This window comes from Empidonax traillii, unplaced genomic scaffold (genome assembly GCF_003031625.1).
Source record: "Empidonax traillii isolate 1590-97213 ecotype Southwest subspecies unplaced genomic scaffold, ASM303162v1 scaffold706:size701851, whole genome shotgun sequence".
Taxonomy (NCBI): domain Eukaryota; kingdom Metazoa; phylum Chordata; class Aves; order Passeriformes; family Tyrannidae; genus Empidonax; species Empidonax traillii.
In genome coordinates this window covers 34,099-49,853 of record NW_020955899.1, presented here as the reverse complement: position 1 = coordinate 49,853, position 15,755 = coordinate 34,099, and the positions used below count along the sequence as shown (strand labels likewise).

General features: G+C 37.2%; 1 protein-coding gene across 1 annotated transcript in view; it reads right to left on the bottom strand.

Moving 5' to 3' along the window:
• CNTN5 (contactin 5) overlaps positions 1 to 15,755 on the bottom strand; it is a gene marked incomplete at its 5' end in the record, with an annotated part of 61,692 nt that overhangs the window by 32,781 nt on the left and 13,156 nt on the right. Inside the window, 2 exons of the mRNA XM_027900082.1 lie at positions 3,870 to 4,019; positions 4,454 to 4,612. Of these exons, the coding sequence (XP_027755883.1) occupies positions 3,870 to 4,019; positions 4,454 to 4,612 (309 nt within the window). The remainder of the gene's footprint in view (positions 1 to 3,869; positions 4,020 to 4,453; positions 4,613 to 15,755) is intronic.

Genomic DNA, 15,755 nt, shown 5'->3' with positions numbered 1-15,755 from the left:
TGAGTTCCAACTCTTGCGTGAACAGGAGTCACAGTCAGTTTCTCAGCTGGGAGATGGATATTTCTGCATTCCTATCTAGGCTGGGGCAACCTGCCTGCTTATACTTGTGGACCACATCTACCATCACTGCAAATAGCCAGGTTACTCTGTCTGGGTTATGAGTAGAGAGGTTGATGCCATGTTCTTTCTGAAATATGATTTCCTTTAACCTACATGTCCTTTAACAATTGAGAACTATGGTACTAGAAGTAGACACCATGTTAATAGACATGTTAATAATTTCCCTTGAAGATTTCATGTAAAAAGTTAGTAATAGAGAGATTCCAAAAAATAATGGGTCGGTGGTTTCACTAAGATAGGAAATAAGGTGCTACTTTGAAAAACCCTATGTAACCCGTTTTAACCCAATGAAAACTATTATTAGTTTCCTGTCTCTTTAGCATCTGAAAACTATACCAAGGGTAATAATTCACAAAATCAGTGAAAGGCATTTCAGAATACAGATGTAACAGGGTTGGGACTTTGGGAATATCTGGAGATGAGAAAAAGTGGCTGCCTGAATGAAGCAGATCATGAAGCCTCTGACATTTCAAGAGTGCCATACAAATTATAAGCAGCATGCGATATTTTAAAGAATTATATGTGTAACAGATAGGGATTTTTTTATTTATTTAGTTTAAAGCAGAGTCTATTGTGCTATTTTTCCAACTTTACAACTCTATGAAGCTTTTAATGATTTGTAAAATTATTTCTTGTTCTATCTCCTCACTCCTTCTACAAAATAAAAAACAGAAGCTGCATCTATCTTTTTTAATTACCCATCCCACTCCAAACCCCAAAACCATTTGCAGCTGAAACAGAAACCAAACCTTTTCTTTAAGAGAGGTCTTTCAAAATTGAGGTGATAGCAACAGGCTTCTGCTATGCTACACCATAACAAGCAGGCACACCAGATAAATTCAGCTTCAATTTCTCTGAAAACTGTTCAGTTGTTTTACTGGCAGCTGTTTGGATTTCAGTGCCATGCTACAAAACACTCTTTTCTAACATGACATTTGTGAAGCTGTAATTCTGGTAGCAAAAGAAGGTATTCCTAACTGGAAAGATGAAAGTGCAAGTGAGCATCTATTATGGCCTTCTTATTATTTGAATTAGTATGTTACTAATTTATTGCTCAAGAAGACCTGCATTATTATCAGCTCCAGTGCTCTTTATCAGAAGGAGCCCCATGCACTGGAGTACAGATCGTTGCCACTTGAGTTAAAGACTCTGTTCTTTCCTGTGGCAATAACAGTGGAATGTTTTCCAGAAATTAACACCAAGCACTGGATAAAAATACATTGAACACTGCATACTTTGTCTTTCCCACAGTCTTGTTTTTTACTGATCAGTATCATGATTTATCAATTCATTTTTACAGAGGTAAAGTAGCAATGATTGTCCAAAGGAATATTGAGAACGGATGAATGAGTGCATGAAGAAGACTTTCATTTGAGATATAAGAATATGCTTTAGCAAATACAGGTTTTGTTTGGTAAACACTGTGAAAGAAGAAGGAGCCTAAAAACATGACAGCTTGATGAAATTGAGCATTTTCAAACTTTTCAGAAAAACATTAGCTCAGAGCTTAAATGCATTGGGTTGATTAAAATACTGAACCATCCTTTCAAAAACAGGGAAAACATTCCTCAATCTGAAAGAGCATAATCCCAGGGGTGCAATTTATTATAGGATAAACTTTCTCCAGAATCTTTTTGTCCTCTCTGATATATATCATCTGAATAAATAGAGAAATTGTTCAAACATTAGAGTCCAGCAGAATTTGAACTGCCAGTGAAAATCAAGGAAAGAATAATGGTGGCAAAATAATGGGTATTTTTTTTTTGAAAATCATTTGGGATGAAAGTAGCTTGTGCTTTTTATTTAATTTTCATTTCATCCTTTTCTGAATGGAACAAAATATGGAGCATCTGAAGCTTTTGCTATAAGGGTATCAAGTTTTACACTCTGGGGAGCTTGAGGAATATGAGGGAGAGAGTTGGGAAGAAAGCATCCTTCAACATGCAAGAATGGGAATCAAATCACTCCAGTGCAGTTCTGTGGTTGCACAGTGAGATTTAATACCAGCTAGCAACTACACAATCATTTAAAGCATAAAAAAAAAAAGTCTTGTTAGAACTGAAAATAAGTTTGATAGACTTCATCTGAAATAGTGCATCCTGTTTTGGGTGCCACAATGAGACAGATATTGATCAACTAGTTCAGGGAATGCCAGTGGGATGTTGGGGCTGGAGCACTTGGCTTGTGAGAAGAGTCTGGGGAAGCTGGGCTTGTTCAGCCTGGAGCAGAGATGGCTTGAGGTGACCTAACAACAGCTCTCAGTGCCTGCGAGGAGGTCACTCAGGAGACAAACATGAGGTCTTCATAGGGGTTCAGGGTGGAAGGGCAAGAGACAGTGCTCTTAAACTGAGATTGGAAGAGTTCTGACTGTATATATTGACAAAAAAAAAATTCATAATGAGATTAGTTAACTGTTGGCACAGGTGGTCGAGGGAGGATGTGTAATCTCTATCCTTGGAGGTTTTGAAGATTCAACTGGCCAAAACTCTGAGCAGCTTGCTCTGAAGACAATTTACCCAGATCTGAGGAAAAGACTGGAGTAGAGACCTCCAAGATCCCCTTCAGCCACAGTTATTCAGTTGATTCTGCGGTTCTGTCTAAGAAAATCAGCCTGGACATTTTTCTGTGAATGTTTATGGATGGTATAAACACAGAGTGGCAAACTATGGAGCTGAAGTATAAGATTAACATATCTTAGAAGGTAGCAATTTCTGTCTGAATGAGAAAGGCATTGCCACTTGTAATTTTCTTAATTCTTATAATTCCCCTTAATGTGAAGTCTGAGTGAAAAACAATTGCTGTATTTGTCCACAATATATATAACCAGACAATCAGTTATGCTTTCAAATTCAAGTGAATCTTTGAATTTGGCTCTCTTCTATTCTGTAAAACCAATAAGTCACTTAAAAATTATTCAGTTGAAGAAACATCAAAACAAAACAAAACAAAAACCTATCTAGACCTCCTAAATAATGAAGCAGAATGAAGTATAATCTGAAATTCTTCTGACTTGGAGTTCTCTTCTGAGGCTTTGTCCAAATCCTATCTCTATCTCTTTCTGCCTATTAAAACATGTCTTTCTAGCTGCCTGGAGATTTTTCTCAGATTCCCAGTTCTTCTTTATTTCCCTTTATTCTGCCTAAGTTACTGTCAATGATTCCAAACCTTATGAGACCATTGCAATTTTCAAGAGACTCAAACAGGATATAAGATCATTTTTTTCTGGCCTCCCATGCTACCATCCTAGTTAGAAATACAATGAAATTTATTTAAATGTAATAACTGTTCATAGTGTGCATGACAAAAAAGCCACTTAGAACACAAGGTATTTCAAATTAAGCTTTTTATGGCTTTTCTATCATGCTAAAAAATTCTATGCACCTTTATGAAAAATATGGGAGAAGAGGCTGCTTGGGAGTAGTTCTTTGAAGACACAAGCAGCCTCTAGCTGAAGAGCACTGGAAGTCTATCAGAGGGAAGGCAGCAACGGCTTAAGTGGAAGATGAAAACTAAGGCAGCCCAGATGCAATAAGACTGCAGGGATGGTTTTATTTGAAATTCCTGTAAATTAAAAAATATTCTTGTAATTAAACCAAACTGAATCCCCATTGCAAATAATATCACCCTGAAAGAGTAATGACTGAATGCACAGGTTTGTACCAGTGAGAAGAGATTAGATCTATTATTATATTAAAGTAGTCCTTGTTTCTGATAGTGCTATAAAAATTACCTGTTTATCCTTTCCTTACCTGCTTCATTTGTTCTGATCACTCGTGATGGTGCACTTGGGTCTCCAGTCCCAATTTTATTCATTGCTACTACTCTGAACTCATACTCCACCCAAGGGTTCAGTTCCACAGCCATCGCAGACTCCATGTCACCACTGATCAGATCTGGAACTGTAGAGAGTAAAGAAATGTGAAAGTCAATCAGAAAACTGAAGGTCACATGCAGGATCTCAGCAGTAAGTGGACTTTGTGATACAACATGGTCATTAGAAATGATTGACACCAAGGATCTAATGTGTCAGAAATCGCAGCTAGATTTTTGGCACTGTAGTACTCCTGAAAAGACACAGATTGAAGAGTTTAGGGGAGAGCTTTCTGCTTATTCACAGACGCATCATGGCAGGTGTCTTTGTGCTGTCCTTTCAGAGCTGTTGCTAAGTAACATGAAAGGAATGAGAAAAAGGAAAAAAAAACACAAAAAATCAGTGCTTTTAATTTGTCACTGTTCTCTTATGAGTATCTGTTCCTGTAGTTGACAGTGGTTATTATTGTGACGTTCAGGAGTTTTGAACAGTCTACTTGTGCTGTTTTAAACTTTCTCTCACCTGTTCTTACGCTCTGCCAGCCAAGAGAAAATGGACTGCGTGCTTGCAGGTTGTAGAGGGAGATAGGGCTGTGATTGTCTGCCCCAGGACTCCAGGAGAGTGTTGCTGTGGTGTCTGTAATTTCCTCCACTATTACAACCCCTGGGGGACCAGGAGGACCTAGAAATAAAGCGGAATAATCAAACAGACTACACCGTCATGGTGGATGAGAAGCAATAATACAGGAGATGCATTCTGGGGGGACCCGGCCAAGTTAAATGTCCACGAAATACAAGAGTTACAATGCACAGTGCTACATCATGGAGATACCTCATTTCCACGATTTCTGATGGCAAAATGTGATTGTTGCTATGCTTTAAATGCTGCATGGGTGAACATCAGTTAAGTTGACAGAGTGACAACAGAAGAACTAGAAATAGAAACAGATTAAAAAACACTGCAAAACCACCATATTATTCTGCACCTAAAATTAGAGGAAAAAAGGAGCAACTTTAAGAAGCATCCAGGTTAGACTGAACAGTCACAATCACATCTTCTCTTTGTGTGAGACTTGTCAGCAGAAAGACAGATAGTAAGCAAAATGAAGCATAAGTGCACGTGCTTCATGAAGACAATAATATTCTTATTAACTGAATCAAGAATACAGCATTCATCCTTTTTTTCAAATTCACTCATTCAGGGAAGCTGACTGGGTTACTAATATACTGCAAGTCCATTAACTGTTTGATTAAAAACTATTAAAAACAAAATAAAAACCCGAGCCCAAATATTTCGAAAGCTGAAAATTACTGTGGTACCATTAAAAGCAAAGAAACAAAAAACCCCACTGTGACTTCTTACTTTGAAAAGTAAAGGATTATTTTTTCTACTTCACTGCACCAAATGAGAATATGCTAATCATCATTTGTATCAGTCATGTGACTGCTGCAATAAGTGAGATCTCTGGTAACAAAGATGACTTTGCAAAGAAAAATGTGGCTATAACATCCCAGTCCCATCCATAATATTCTTATTTAATTATACTTGATAATTGATATTACTGTTGTTTGAAAACATGGGTCATTCACACTTTCCAAACTGAATTGGAGGCAAGTTTGTCCTGGTTCAGGATCCTCTTTCACAGTTGCTTTTAACCAGATGTTTTGGGGAAAGTGTGAGTCTCTGTCACAAATAAATGTAAAACAAACAGCTCTCTTATGGTTTCTTATACTTAAAAGCTTATATAAGTCCTGAAGAATAGAACTTAATACTTGTGTAAAATATTCATATCATTAATATCTATAATTATTTATGAAAAATCTGGATTTTTTTGGCATCTGAGAGCCTTCTGATTCTTTCCATCCTTTTGTTGTTGAAGGCTGATGTTTTGCTTCTGCTCCTACACAGATGGAGGACTGTGAAATCAGAAGTGCAGTAATGGACACGTTCTCCCAAAAGGGAACTGTGGGAAGGATGATGATGGAAACAAAACTCCATTAATAGAAAGTCATTGCTGCTACACTTTGAGGTAGCCCAGCGCTGTTTGCATGTATTATCAGCTGTAGTGGAGTAAGACTTTTGAATACCTCCATCCCATGAGCTGTGGTGAGCTGTGTGGTCCCAACTGTTGAACTGTCAGAGCTCAGCACCTGCAGATTAGGACAGCAAGCACTGGGGTCTGGTGCCTCCATTTGAAGGGGAAGTTGCAGCCAGGATTTCTGCACTATTGAGCTCAGCATTATTAAATTTTAGTGCTATTTCATGCAATCAAATCTTTTACTGGCTAGATTCCTCAGTCCATGAATAGAAACAAATTTATCTGAACTTCAAAGGCTAAAAAAATCCCATTTACTGAAATATTTTTAGTTTTTGTGATTTTTCTGTCATTTGCAGCTGCAAACAACTTTAAATTTCCTCTGATACGGCTTCAACAAAAGCATGTTTACTTGAACTATGACAGGAGTAGGATCAGAGTTCTGTAATAGTTGGACTCAAGATCCTCAGAGTGAAAAATCCTATAAATGAGAAAGCAGTTTATGCTATTCACTTGTCTCTATTTGCTTGTCAATGATCTACAAGCAACTAATTGACATTAAAGTGTTGGAAATATATAACATTTGGAAATAACAGGAACAAAAGAGAGAAATAAATGTATGAAATTTGAGCTACTCAATTCAGTAAAGTTTAGTACTATGGATGGATGATGGAAGAATGTTGTCTCTACAGTGCACTGCAGCCTTCTCCACAGGACCCCGGGGTATGGCTCTGGGCCACAGGAAGAAGAGTGTCTTCCGTTTCCATGGGTGGTGAGCAGCTTCAGTGCTGAGGGACTCTCTTACTCTCCCCACTCACCAGGCTTGACTTTGCTGCTGTCAATGTTTTTCATTGAGTTGCAAGCAGTGACTGGAATAAGATGGAGCCACCCCTTGGACACCTTGCAACCCTTGGCCTTCTGGAGTCCTATCTTCATTTGCAGCGGAAAGGTCTTGTGTTCTTCCTCGGAGAAAACATGGCAGAAAGATACGTCCTCTGCACTCCTGCCTTCCTGCCAAGTGTTTCCTGTTCTTTGATGGCAAGCACCAGGTAAGACCTTTGTCTCAATAGAAAGTCCTGGGGCTAATTTAATAAAATAGGGTGATTCTTCAATATCTATCCTCTACTGTTTCAGGCTATCTGTTGATGTAGGAAAATATTAGTGAAATTTTTATTTGTAGCCATGAGGGAAAGTTGAGACATAAGCTGGGATTTTGATACAATCATATGCTTTTACTGGATTGGAGCCCTAGGCCCAGAATTATATCAGGGTTCCAAACAAAAACAAAATTAAAGAGAAATATTTTAGTACTTTTCCTCTACAACAATATTTCTCCCATGCACTCTGGATGTTGATAAAGAGTTTCTAGCCACTCTATTATACAAGAATCCTGCTCATATTAAAGGGTGTAAAATATGTTTATGCAGACATCGCCTGAAAAATTCTCAATATATTTTGTTGTCATAGTTCTCTCATATTATTTAAACCTTTAAAATGCCTTCCTAGGCATGACAATGTGTCATTATGCTTTCGGAGATGTGTGCTCTAACACATTCTGCAGGGTGACTGCTAAAAAACATTTCCATTTCGAACAGCAAGCATTTTTGAAAGTGGATTAATAAAGGACAAAAGCCTCAGTGATGACAAACGTTTGACAGTTAGCCAGGACATGAGTGCTATGCAGATGTCACTCATTTTTGTAGAAATCTCATTAAATTTGATGCTTGGATGTAATCATTCATGGTGTCAGTCACATGGCTAATGCAGAAAGGCTTTTCTCCCAAGGGCTGTGTTATTGCTCAGGATCTCTGAAACAATTTTTTAGCTGAGAATAGCCAATTGAGGAAAAAATGCATGGTCTGCTCAAATGCTTATCTGGAAACTACACAGCAAATGACTGGTCATAAATGCGCTATAGTGCAGTTGACCTTCATAAAGAAGACATTTGCGATAGGCTCTTATGCAGCTCTAGGAGCACTGGAAACCCAGTGTCAAGGACATTAGTCAGTTATCTCCGTTCAGAGCAATTCCATAGATTGATACTTCATTTCAGGACATGCATGACTGCATTTTGGCAAATTTGTTTTATGTATCTTTTTATTGTTGGAATGATCATCCTGAGAGGTTGTTAGATTGCTTGCCATGGTACAATGTTAATGTGAGAGTTCTTGAAAAACAATTACCAATAATAGCTGTAGTCATGCAGTGAGGCAGTGCCCTTTCCTGTGAATCCTAGAATATGTGCTGATATACTCCATTGCTACCTGACCAGGATAATTCTTACTTTCACCAAATGACTAAGAAACCTGATATATAGCAGTTCACAAACATGGATTTCTTAACACCTGAAGATTTTGCTTTTTGAATGACAAGGTACACTGGCTTGTCATCAAGCAAACAAGAGGTCAAGAAAAAGAGGATAAGAGGCAGTAACTACAGAATAGCAGGAAAAGTGCATAAAAATAGCATAAATTCCTTTTGCTATTCCCAGCTATGACAGATGATATATTTGCTCATGGTGGAGAATGAGAGGATGGAGAGAAATTTTGTTGTAGATGCTGTATAGACATATAGACACTATGGTTTTAGTGGATATATTCATAACTGTAGTCCTTCTGTGTGTGGGTACCCAAGTGGCTCCTCTAAGGTACATAAGGGCCCTGGGCAGATGGAGATGTAACCCAGCCAACATCAGGATGGACAGGGAGGTTAGACTCAAGGTTGGAAGGTAAGAAAGAGAAGGTATTGATTGACTGTTTCAACCTGAATAGTCTCAACTCATTTCAGGGATGAGGGTCAAGACAAATCCCTAGTGTCCTGCCTGAGAAGTTCTTTAGTGGTACCCATGTCATGCTGTACTCCTTTGCCCTGACAAATTCTCTGCCTTTTACTAACCTAAAAATAGTGAATTTGGATGAGGCGACCTTGATAGGCTGCTGAGTGTTGTGAGCTCAGATTCCAGACTGCTGTCCATAACCTCTGAGCTGTATATTTGTGTAGTGCCAGTTGTAACTTGACACAAAATGTATGGACAGTGCAGGGAACTCAAATTTCACTTAAGGTGTAAAAGCACTAGTAAGCTATGAATTGCATCATGAATGATATTTGTAGGAGGTTCCAAATACGATAATAGGCTGATTTTTGGAAATGTCTCTTTCCTTGGCATGGCCTGCTGACTACCTTTAGAGCTATAGGGTATCTCTTGCCAGCTCTCCTAGTTCTGGTCCAGGCTGTTTTCTCTCTGCAGTCTAGTGTGAGCACCAGCATCCCCAGGACTACATGCATCTCTTTCAAGTACTGAGTTGATAAACATCACTAAATCTCATCTGTATTTTAGTACTTGTTTCCAGGCACTTTTTTTGATTGAAGTTATAGGTATGAATCAAGTTGATGTTTTTTAAAAAGCTTCTTAGAACAAGGATCTTTTTTAAACTCTTGGAAAAAAAATGTTTTAAAGATAAGAATCTCTTTCCCTTTCATACCATTAAAAATATTATAGAAAAAAAGGTCCTGTTACAAGATCAAATTGCTGGAAATATTTTGATCTGGAATGTGTGGGCTAAAGGGTTGATGTTCCATTACAGTAATATGCTATCTTCCAAAGCTGTAAATGATTTAGCTGATACACTGAAGAGGGCCAAATACAGATCTGAGCTCTAGACCTGATTCTGTCTTCTGGTGACAGCCAGCCCCTATCACAATGTCAATCCTGTGAAATTATGATTTTCCAACCAATGCTTTGTCACAATTAATGGATTACTGTGGACTGGGGCAGATCCTAAAAGGCAATTTGTCATGCCCTCCTGAGGGGAGGGGGGACTGGGAATGTAACTGTGTGAATAGGAACTCTGCTGTACCCATTGGCCTCAGGGAGCAGTTCTGTATTATGGACCTATTCTGTGAGTCCAATTAATGGGGTTTGTGCTCAAGGCATCTTCCTGGCCTTTGTTACAGCTCAAATGTAATTTCAAGGACCAGGAAGAATCTGCTGACCTTGTTTACGTTCCATTTAATAATGTTGTGTTTGAAAGCCTTTAAACCCAAGTGCTTGTCTTTAAGTTTTATTGGCAATATCACAGCAGAAAGGGGCTGGGTGGTAACCTAACCAGTAGTTCCTGCGTTATATTTGCTCCAGGTCAGTGGAGTTCAGAGGAGTTGCTTCTAAAAAAATATAGCATGAGAGTGGATTTGTTGCTTTGATTGGTAGTTTTGCCAGTCTACAAGATTAAAAGCTTTAACCTTTTTATTTTGTTTGGAGACCACAAAATGTGTACTCTTATACCATAGATTGTAGTCACAAAGACTTTCATCCCTTTACACTACAGGATTGCTCTCTGCTCCATTTCAAGATCTTACAGCTTCCAGGTAGTTGTTTGATCTTAATGCTCATTTTACTCACAGTAAGCATGCACAGTAGTATGTATGTAGTTAGCTCCCAAGGCACAGTCTTCAAATACGTGTTATATGTTGTAAAAGGAAGCTTATTTTAAAGAATCTTCCTGCATGTTTTGTTTTTTTTTTTTTTGTAGTAATATTTGTATTGTATTAATTAGCTTTGTATATGCTAACAACTTTCCAAGGGTGTACAACATGGATGCAGAGAATTAGGAGGACTGAAATTTTTTTTTTCCTCTGGAAAAATGTTGGCATCCATAACAATAGAAAAAATAATTTGAGCAGTAAGAGTGAAAAAGGCAAAAAAGTGAACAACAGTGAACAAACTATTACTAAGGTACTCAGAAAATAAACGGCATCTGAATCGACTAGAATCCTTAAGCGCAGATGAATGAAATAATACTGGAAACAAAGTTAAGTGTATTAATGCTTAGAGAGCACAGATGTATTTGTAATATAGCTGACACCAATAAATTATTTATCTTCTAATTTCTTCTAAAATGTATTTTATAATAGATATATACTATAAAAAATGTTCTTATAAAATAATTTTATAAAATAATAGAATTACAGAATCATATAGGTTTGAAAAGACCTCTAATATCATTAAGTCCAATTGTTAACACCATTGTTTTCACCACCAAACCATGTCCTCAAATCCCACATCCATATGGCTTTTTAACACTTCCAGGGCTGGTGATTCCTTCTCTTCCCTGAGCAGCCTATTTCAATGCCTGACCACCCTTTCAGGAAAGAAATTTTTCCTTATCTCTAATCTAAACCTCCCCTGACACAACTTGAGTCTATCTGCTCTCATTCAAATGCTTGTTACATGGGAAAAGAGACTGATCCCCCACCTTACTATAACCTCCTTTCAGGTAGTTATAAAGAGTGGTATGTGTATATATATATATTTATCTATGTATATATATATATATATGAGCATATAAATTATTAAAAGGACTAGATGTGCTAAAATGATCTTTAACATGATCACTGATGAATAAAAGGAAACATGCATAAATAATTTCTCTATATTTTACTTGTTTGAAATCTTTTTTTTGTTATAGAACATGGCACATTTTGTTAGCTTTTCAAATTCAAAGCTTGAGCAAACTTACTACACTCTCTTAGACTTAGTTACCTTGTAGTGTAAACCTTTTCTACCTTTGTTGACACTGTTTACATTGCAGACACTCAGACACTGAATAAGTAATTTTGAGACTGGTACTCCTTCCTCCTTTGCAAGTAGGTGGAGAAATCTCAAAGAATTGGAGGTGACCAGTTGCTCCATAGACTGCTGTGAGGAACTGTGTAATGCAGCACCCAACATCTGTCTGAGCAGTTTGAAACCAATGCTACTTACTATTTTTTTTTAATAATGAATTGTAAACCAGTTTTGCAAGAGTAATTTACAAATAAGAATAGTAAGACTTGATGTAATTAATTTGACAATTGAATGTGACCCAAACAAGTAATTTATTGTGATAAAAAGCTTTCTTTTAATAAATAAATATTAAAATACCGGAAAGTTGTTGCCATTGATTGAGGCACTGTAGCTTTCACAGATATAAAAAGAACACCTTTTGCTCTTAAAACACACAGTTTCTAATGAACTCATTTGAGGCTCTGCTTTGTCATAGGCAAGAAGTAGGCTTTTCCTCTCTCTATGTCTTTTACTGGTGTTCTTTAAAAACTCCCAGACTATGAGTAATAGCTTTTGTACTGATGAGTCAAACTGAAAAATACTGTTGACCTTTTTAAATGTAGCTAATTGGATCAATGCACAGTAATAAGGGTCACCCTCTCCACCTTGTCAACCTTTTTATGATATAAGTATTTGGTGTTCTAAATGTCTTTACAGTGAAACATAGTGGAAACACAGGATCATGAAGATGTCCATTAATTCCATCTGTAGTGAAAATATGAAAGCACAGATAGCCTCAGATTTCAATAGGTAAGGAAAAAAGAATATAATAAACCCTTTTTTGGAAGACATGCTTTAAAAAACAGATTAATTCACCAAACAAGTATTGTCTCAAGGAGAGATGACACACTGCTGGCTACAAGATCACCTGAGACATCTGTGAGAGGCAAGTCTCCTGGCTGGTACTTTGGTGTTTGATAACCATGTTTGTGATCATGTCATTAGTGTCAGAACATGACACGCATATTCAATCTGTGTTAGAGCCTTCTGCTTTGGTAATCACTTTTTTTTTGTGAAAAATCAGTATGGAGACAGCTCAACTTACTGGTGTGCCAATGATAGACGGAAAACCAGCCAAGCTGTAGCATTCTGCTATTCTGCTTCTCTGCTACTTAATATTCACTGCAAGTTGAAGATCTGTGTGGATAAGTAAGGGCTGGTAGCCAGACAAAACAAAGCACATGACATGAGAAAACTATTCTTGGATTGATATCAAGGACAGGGTTGACATTCATAAAAATCATAAATCACTTCTGCTTCTTAAATAGCTTTTGACTTCATGCTCTGAGGAAAACATTTGTTGATTGTGTAGCGAGTATCTATATTCTCCTGTAAACATCCTTGTTTGCATGGCAAACAGGTATGCTGCACATAATTTCCTTGGGTGATCAAACAACAGAAGACACAAATGAAATGAAATCAGGAAATGACTTAGATGTTAGGAATCTAAGTCCACAGCTGTGATTTTTGTTGTATTCATTCATTTCCACTAAAACTATTTCTTTGATCGTCAGACATACATAATTCTTGTTAAAGGACTGCACTGAAGTAGCACATTTGAGCAGGCCTGGTGCTAGAATAGTTACCAGACTCTGTGCTCTCTTCTGGTTGTCCTTGACGTGTATCAGCTTAAATAGCTTCTTCTGCTGTTATGGGCTCTGGTGATTGTCTTCCAGAAAAATATTGCAGTGGCATTCAAGGTTTTAACACTATCTGCATCATTGCCCTGATGGAGGGCAAATCTGGTGAAGAGGGTGCATGCCTTTTATTTAACTTTTTCTGGTACACAGTTCAGTGTGTTGGCTGAAGCCATTGATAGGTTCCCCTGAGAAAATCTCTGTTTAATTTTAGAGCAGGACTAAACTCAATGGAAGAAACAAATATTTGGGTTGCTGGAGATGTCCTAAATTGTGCCCTACACATCCAGGTGTTCATTTGTTCATCACCTGATTTCTGTGCTCCCGGCTCCTCTGCCTCAGAAAGAGGCTTGAACACACTCTGATCCCACCTAACAACTACCTGCAGGTATAGCATGCTCTTAAGGAGAAACTGTGATTTTAAGTCCGGGTCTGAGACACAATAAAAGAGGTATCCTACCTCGTAGATGACCATTGCAGTTGTTGAGCTAAGTTGTAAGTGATTGACATTGCTTCTTCTACCTTAAATCAATTCTGGCCTTTGATCTAAATCCTCTCTCTCATCCTCCCCATATTCAGGGAGTAAAGGACCTCTCTGGGGACCTCCACAGATTCAGTGTGTGTATCTAGAGGGGATCTTGGATCTCAGATGGATGAATAAAAGATCATGACTTATTTTTTTAAGTACCTAATAATAGAAGCAACTTGTGATGATGAATTGCAGAGCTATACTTTGGAGAGGAAATGCTTTTGCTACTTAGGTGATAGCCTACCTGAATATAAACAGATGATGTCAGGTATGTCAGGACAGCTCACCTTTGAAGGTTACCGTTGACTATCATGAGAGTACCAGAATACTTCTCATTCACAACCCTCTCCAAGATTAAAATGCAAGACATTTAAGCTGGAAAGCTAATGTAGTACCTGACAGGCCCAGCTGCTAGCAGAACATCTCTTCTTAATGAAATCCACAATTCACATTATTGGTAGCATTAGAAAGAAGAAATTGCTAGGGACTACTAAAAAGTTTTTCTTACTTTGATATACATAGTTTAATCACATTTTCAAAGCACTTAAAGAAGTATTTACATTTGAGTAATAAGTGCTGATGGGACTTGAATCCTGATTTTGTCCAAGCATGATCTAGAATGTCTTTTTATATATACTTATGTAATGTTCCTGAAAGAGATTCACTAGGTAAAAATTGTTATTGAAATAATATTAGGCATGTATTTCACTGCAACTCACCTAAATTCAAGACCTGTGGGGTAGTGAATTTGAACATTTATATTTTGGTTTAAAAATTTTGTAACACATTGTAGAAAGACCAGAAACTTGGTACTCTCTTACCTTAATTTGTTTTTCACACTTACATGTGTGCGTGCACACACATACACATACGTATGTAGTAAATCCACAAATCTTCTTGCACCACTAATTGCCTTCTTGCATGTAATTATACTCAAAGGAATTGAGATTTACATGGCATTATTCATTCTCTGTTCTCCATATAGTCTTTCATGGATGCTATTTTTGTAATTTTACTTCCACTGTATAATGCAGAGCCAGGGAGAACAAGGGCAAAAATAATGACACAGTTAGTGCCCTGGAATGTGTTCAGGAGAACTTCCAATAGAGTAACTAGCAAAAATAGTTGCAAAAAAGATAAATATGGTTTAAGGATACTCCATGCTTTCCCCACAATAAATGATACTGAGACATTGCACTTGCTTAAAAACATGGTGATGAATTTCTATCTGTTAAGATCACAATGATAGTTACGAGCAACAGAAGTCTGAACAGAGTTTGTTTCTCCTTCCTCTATCTGAGGAGACTGCAACAAGTCACTTGTAATTAAGTTCTGCAAAACAGTCCTTGGATTAAAAATAATGAAACAGTTGAATGCATAATTCAGCATAAATTTGGTCAGTTTGCTAATAGCATTATTCTGATATTCATAAATATCTAAAGGAGGGAAAATCAGATTATTTTAGTCTAATTTATTCTGTATGTCCAATTTATTTCCTGTAGAAATGTTGTAAGCAGAAAAAATTTTAAAGAAAGAATTACAATGATTTATATAAAATACCAGATGAACCTTACAATATGAGTAATGATTGAAATGCTGTTATATGCTGGTATCATATTATCAGTATTCAAAACTGGCATTTTCTGCAGGGGGAAAAGGAGAGAGAGTAAGGTCAGAACAAGGATGTGCTGTAAGTTTGCTAATATCAGTATGTATAAGAGTTCATACAAAGCTTCTGCTATTTCAGTTTGGCCACGGGCTGTAACATTTAAAGAAAAAGAAGGTTTTGTAATATGCACAAAATGAAATTTGAACTAGAAACCATACAGAATATAAAGAATAATACAGCTTTGGATTACAGACTTTACTGCATAGTAGCAATGGATTTTCTTCACAGGTGATGACTTCGTTTGTCGGATGGAATTCTTCAGTTTACTGAAATATTTATTGAAAAATCTGCTGGTATCTTCTCCTAAACAATGTCTGGTAACACCAAAAGTTAAACCTAAAGAAGTCTGAAA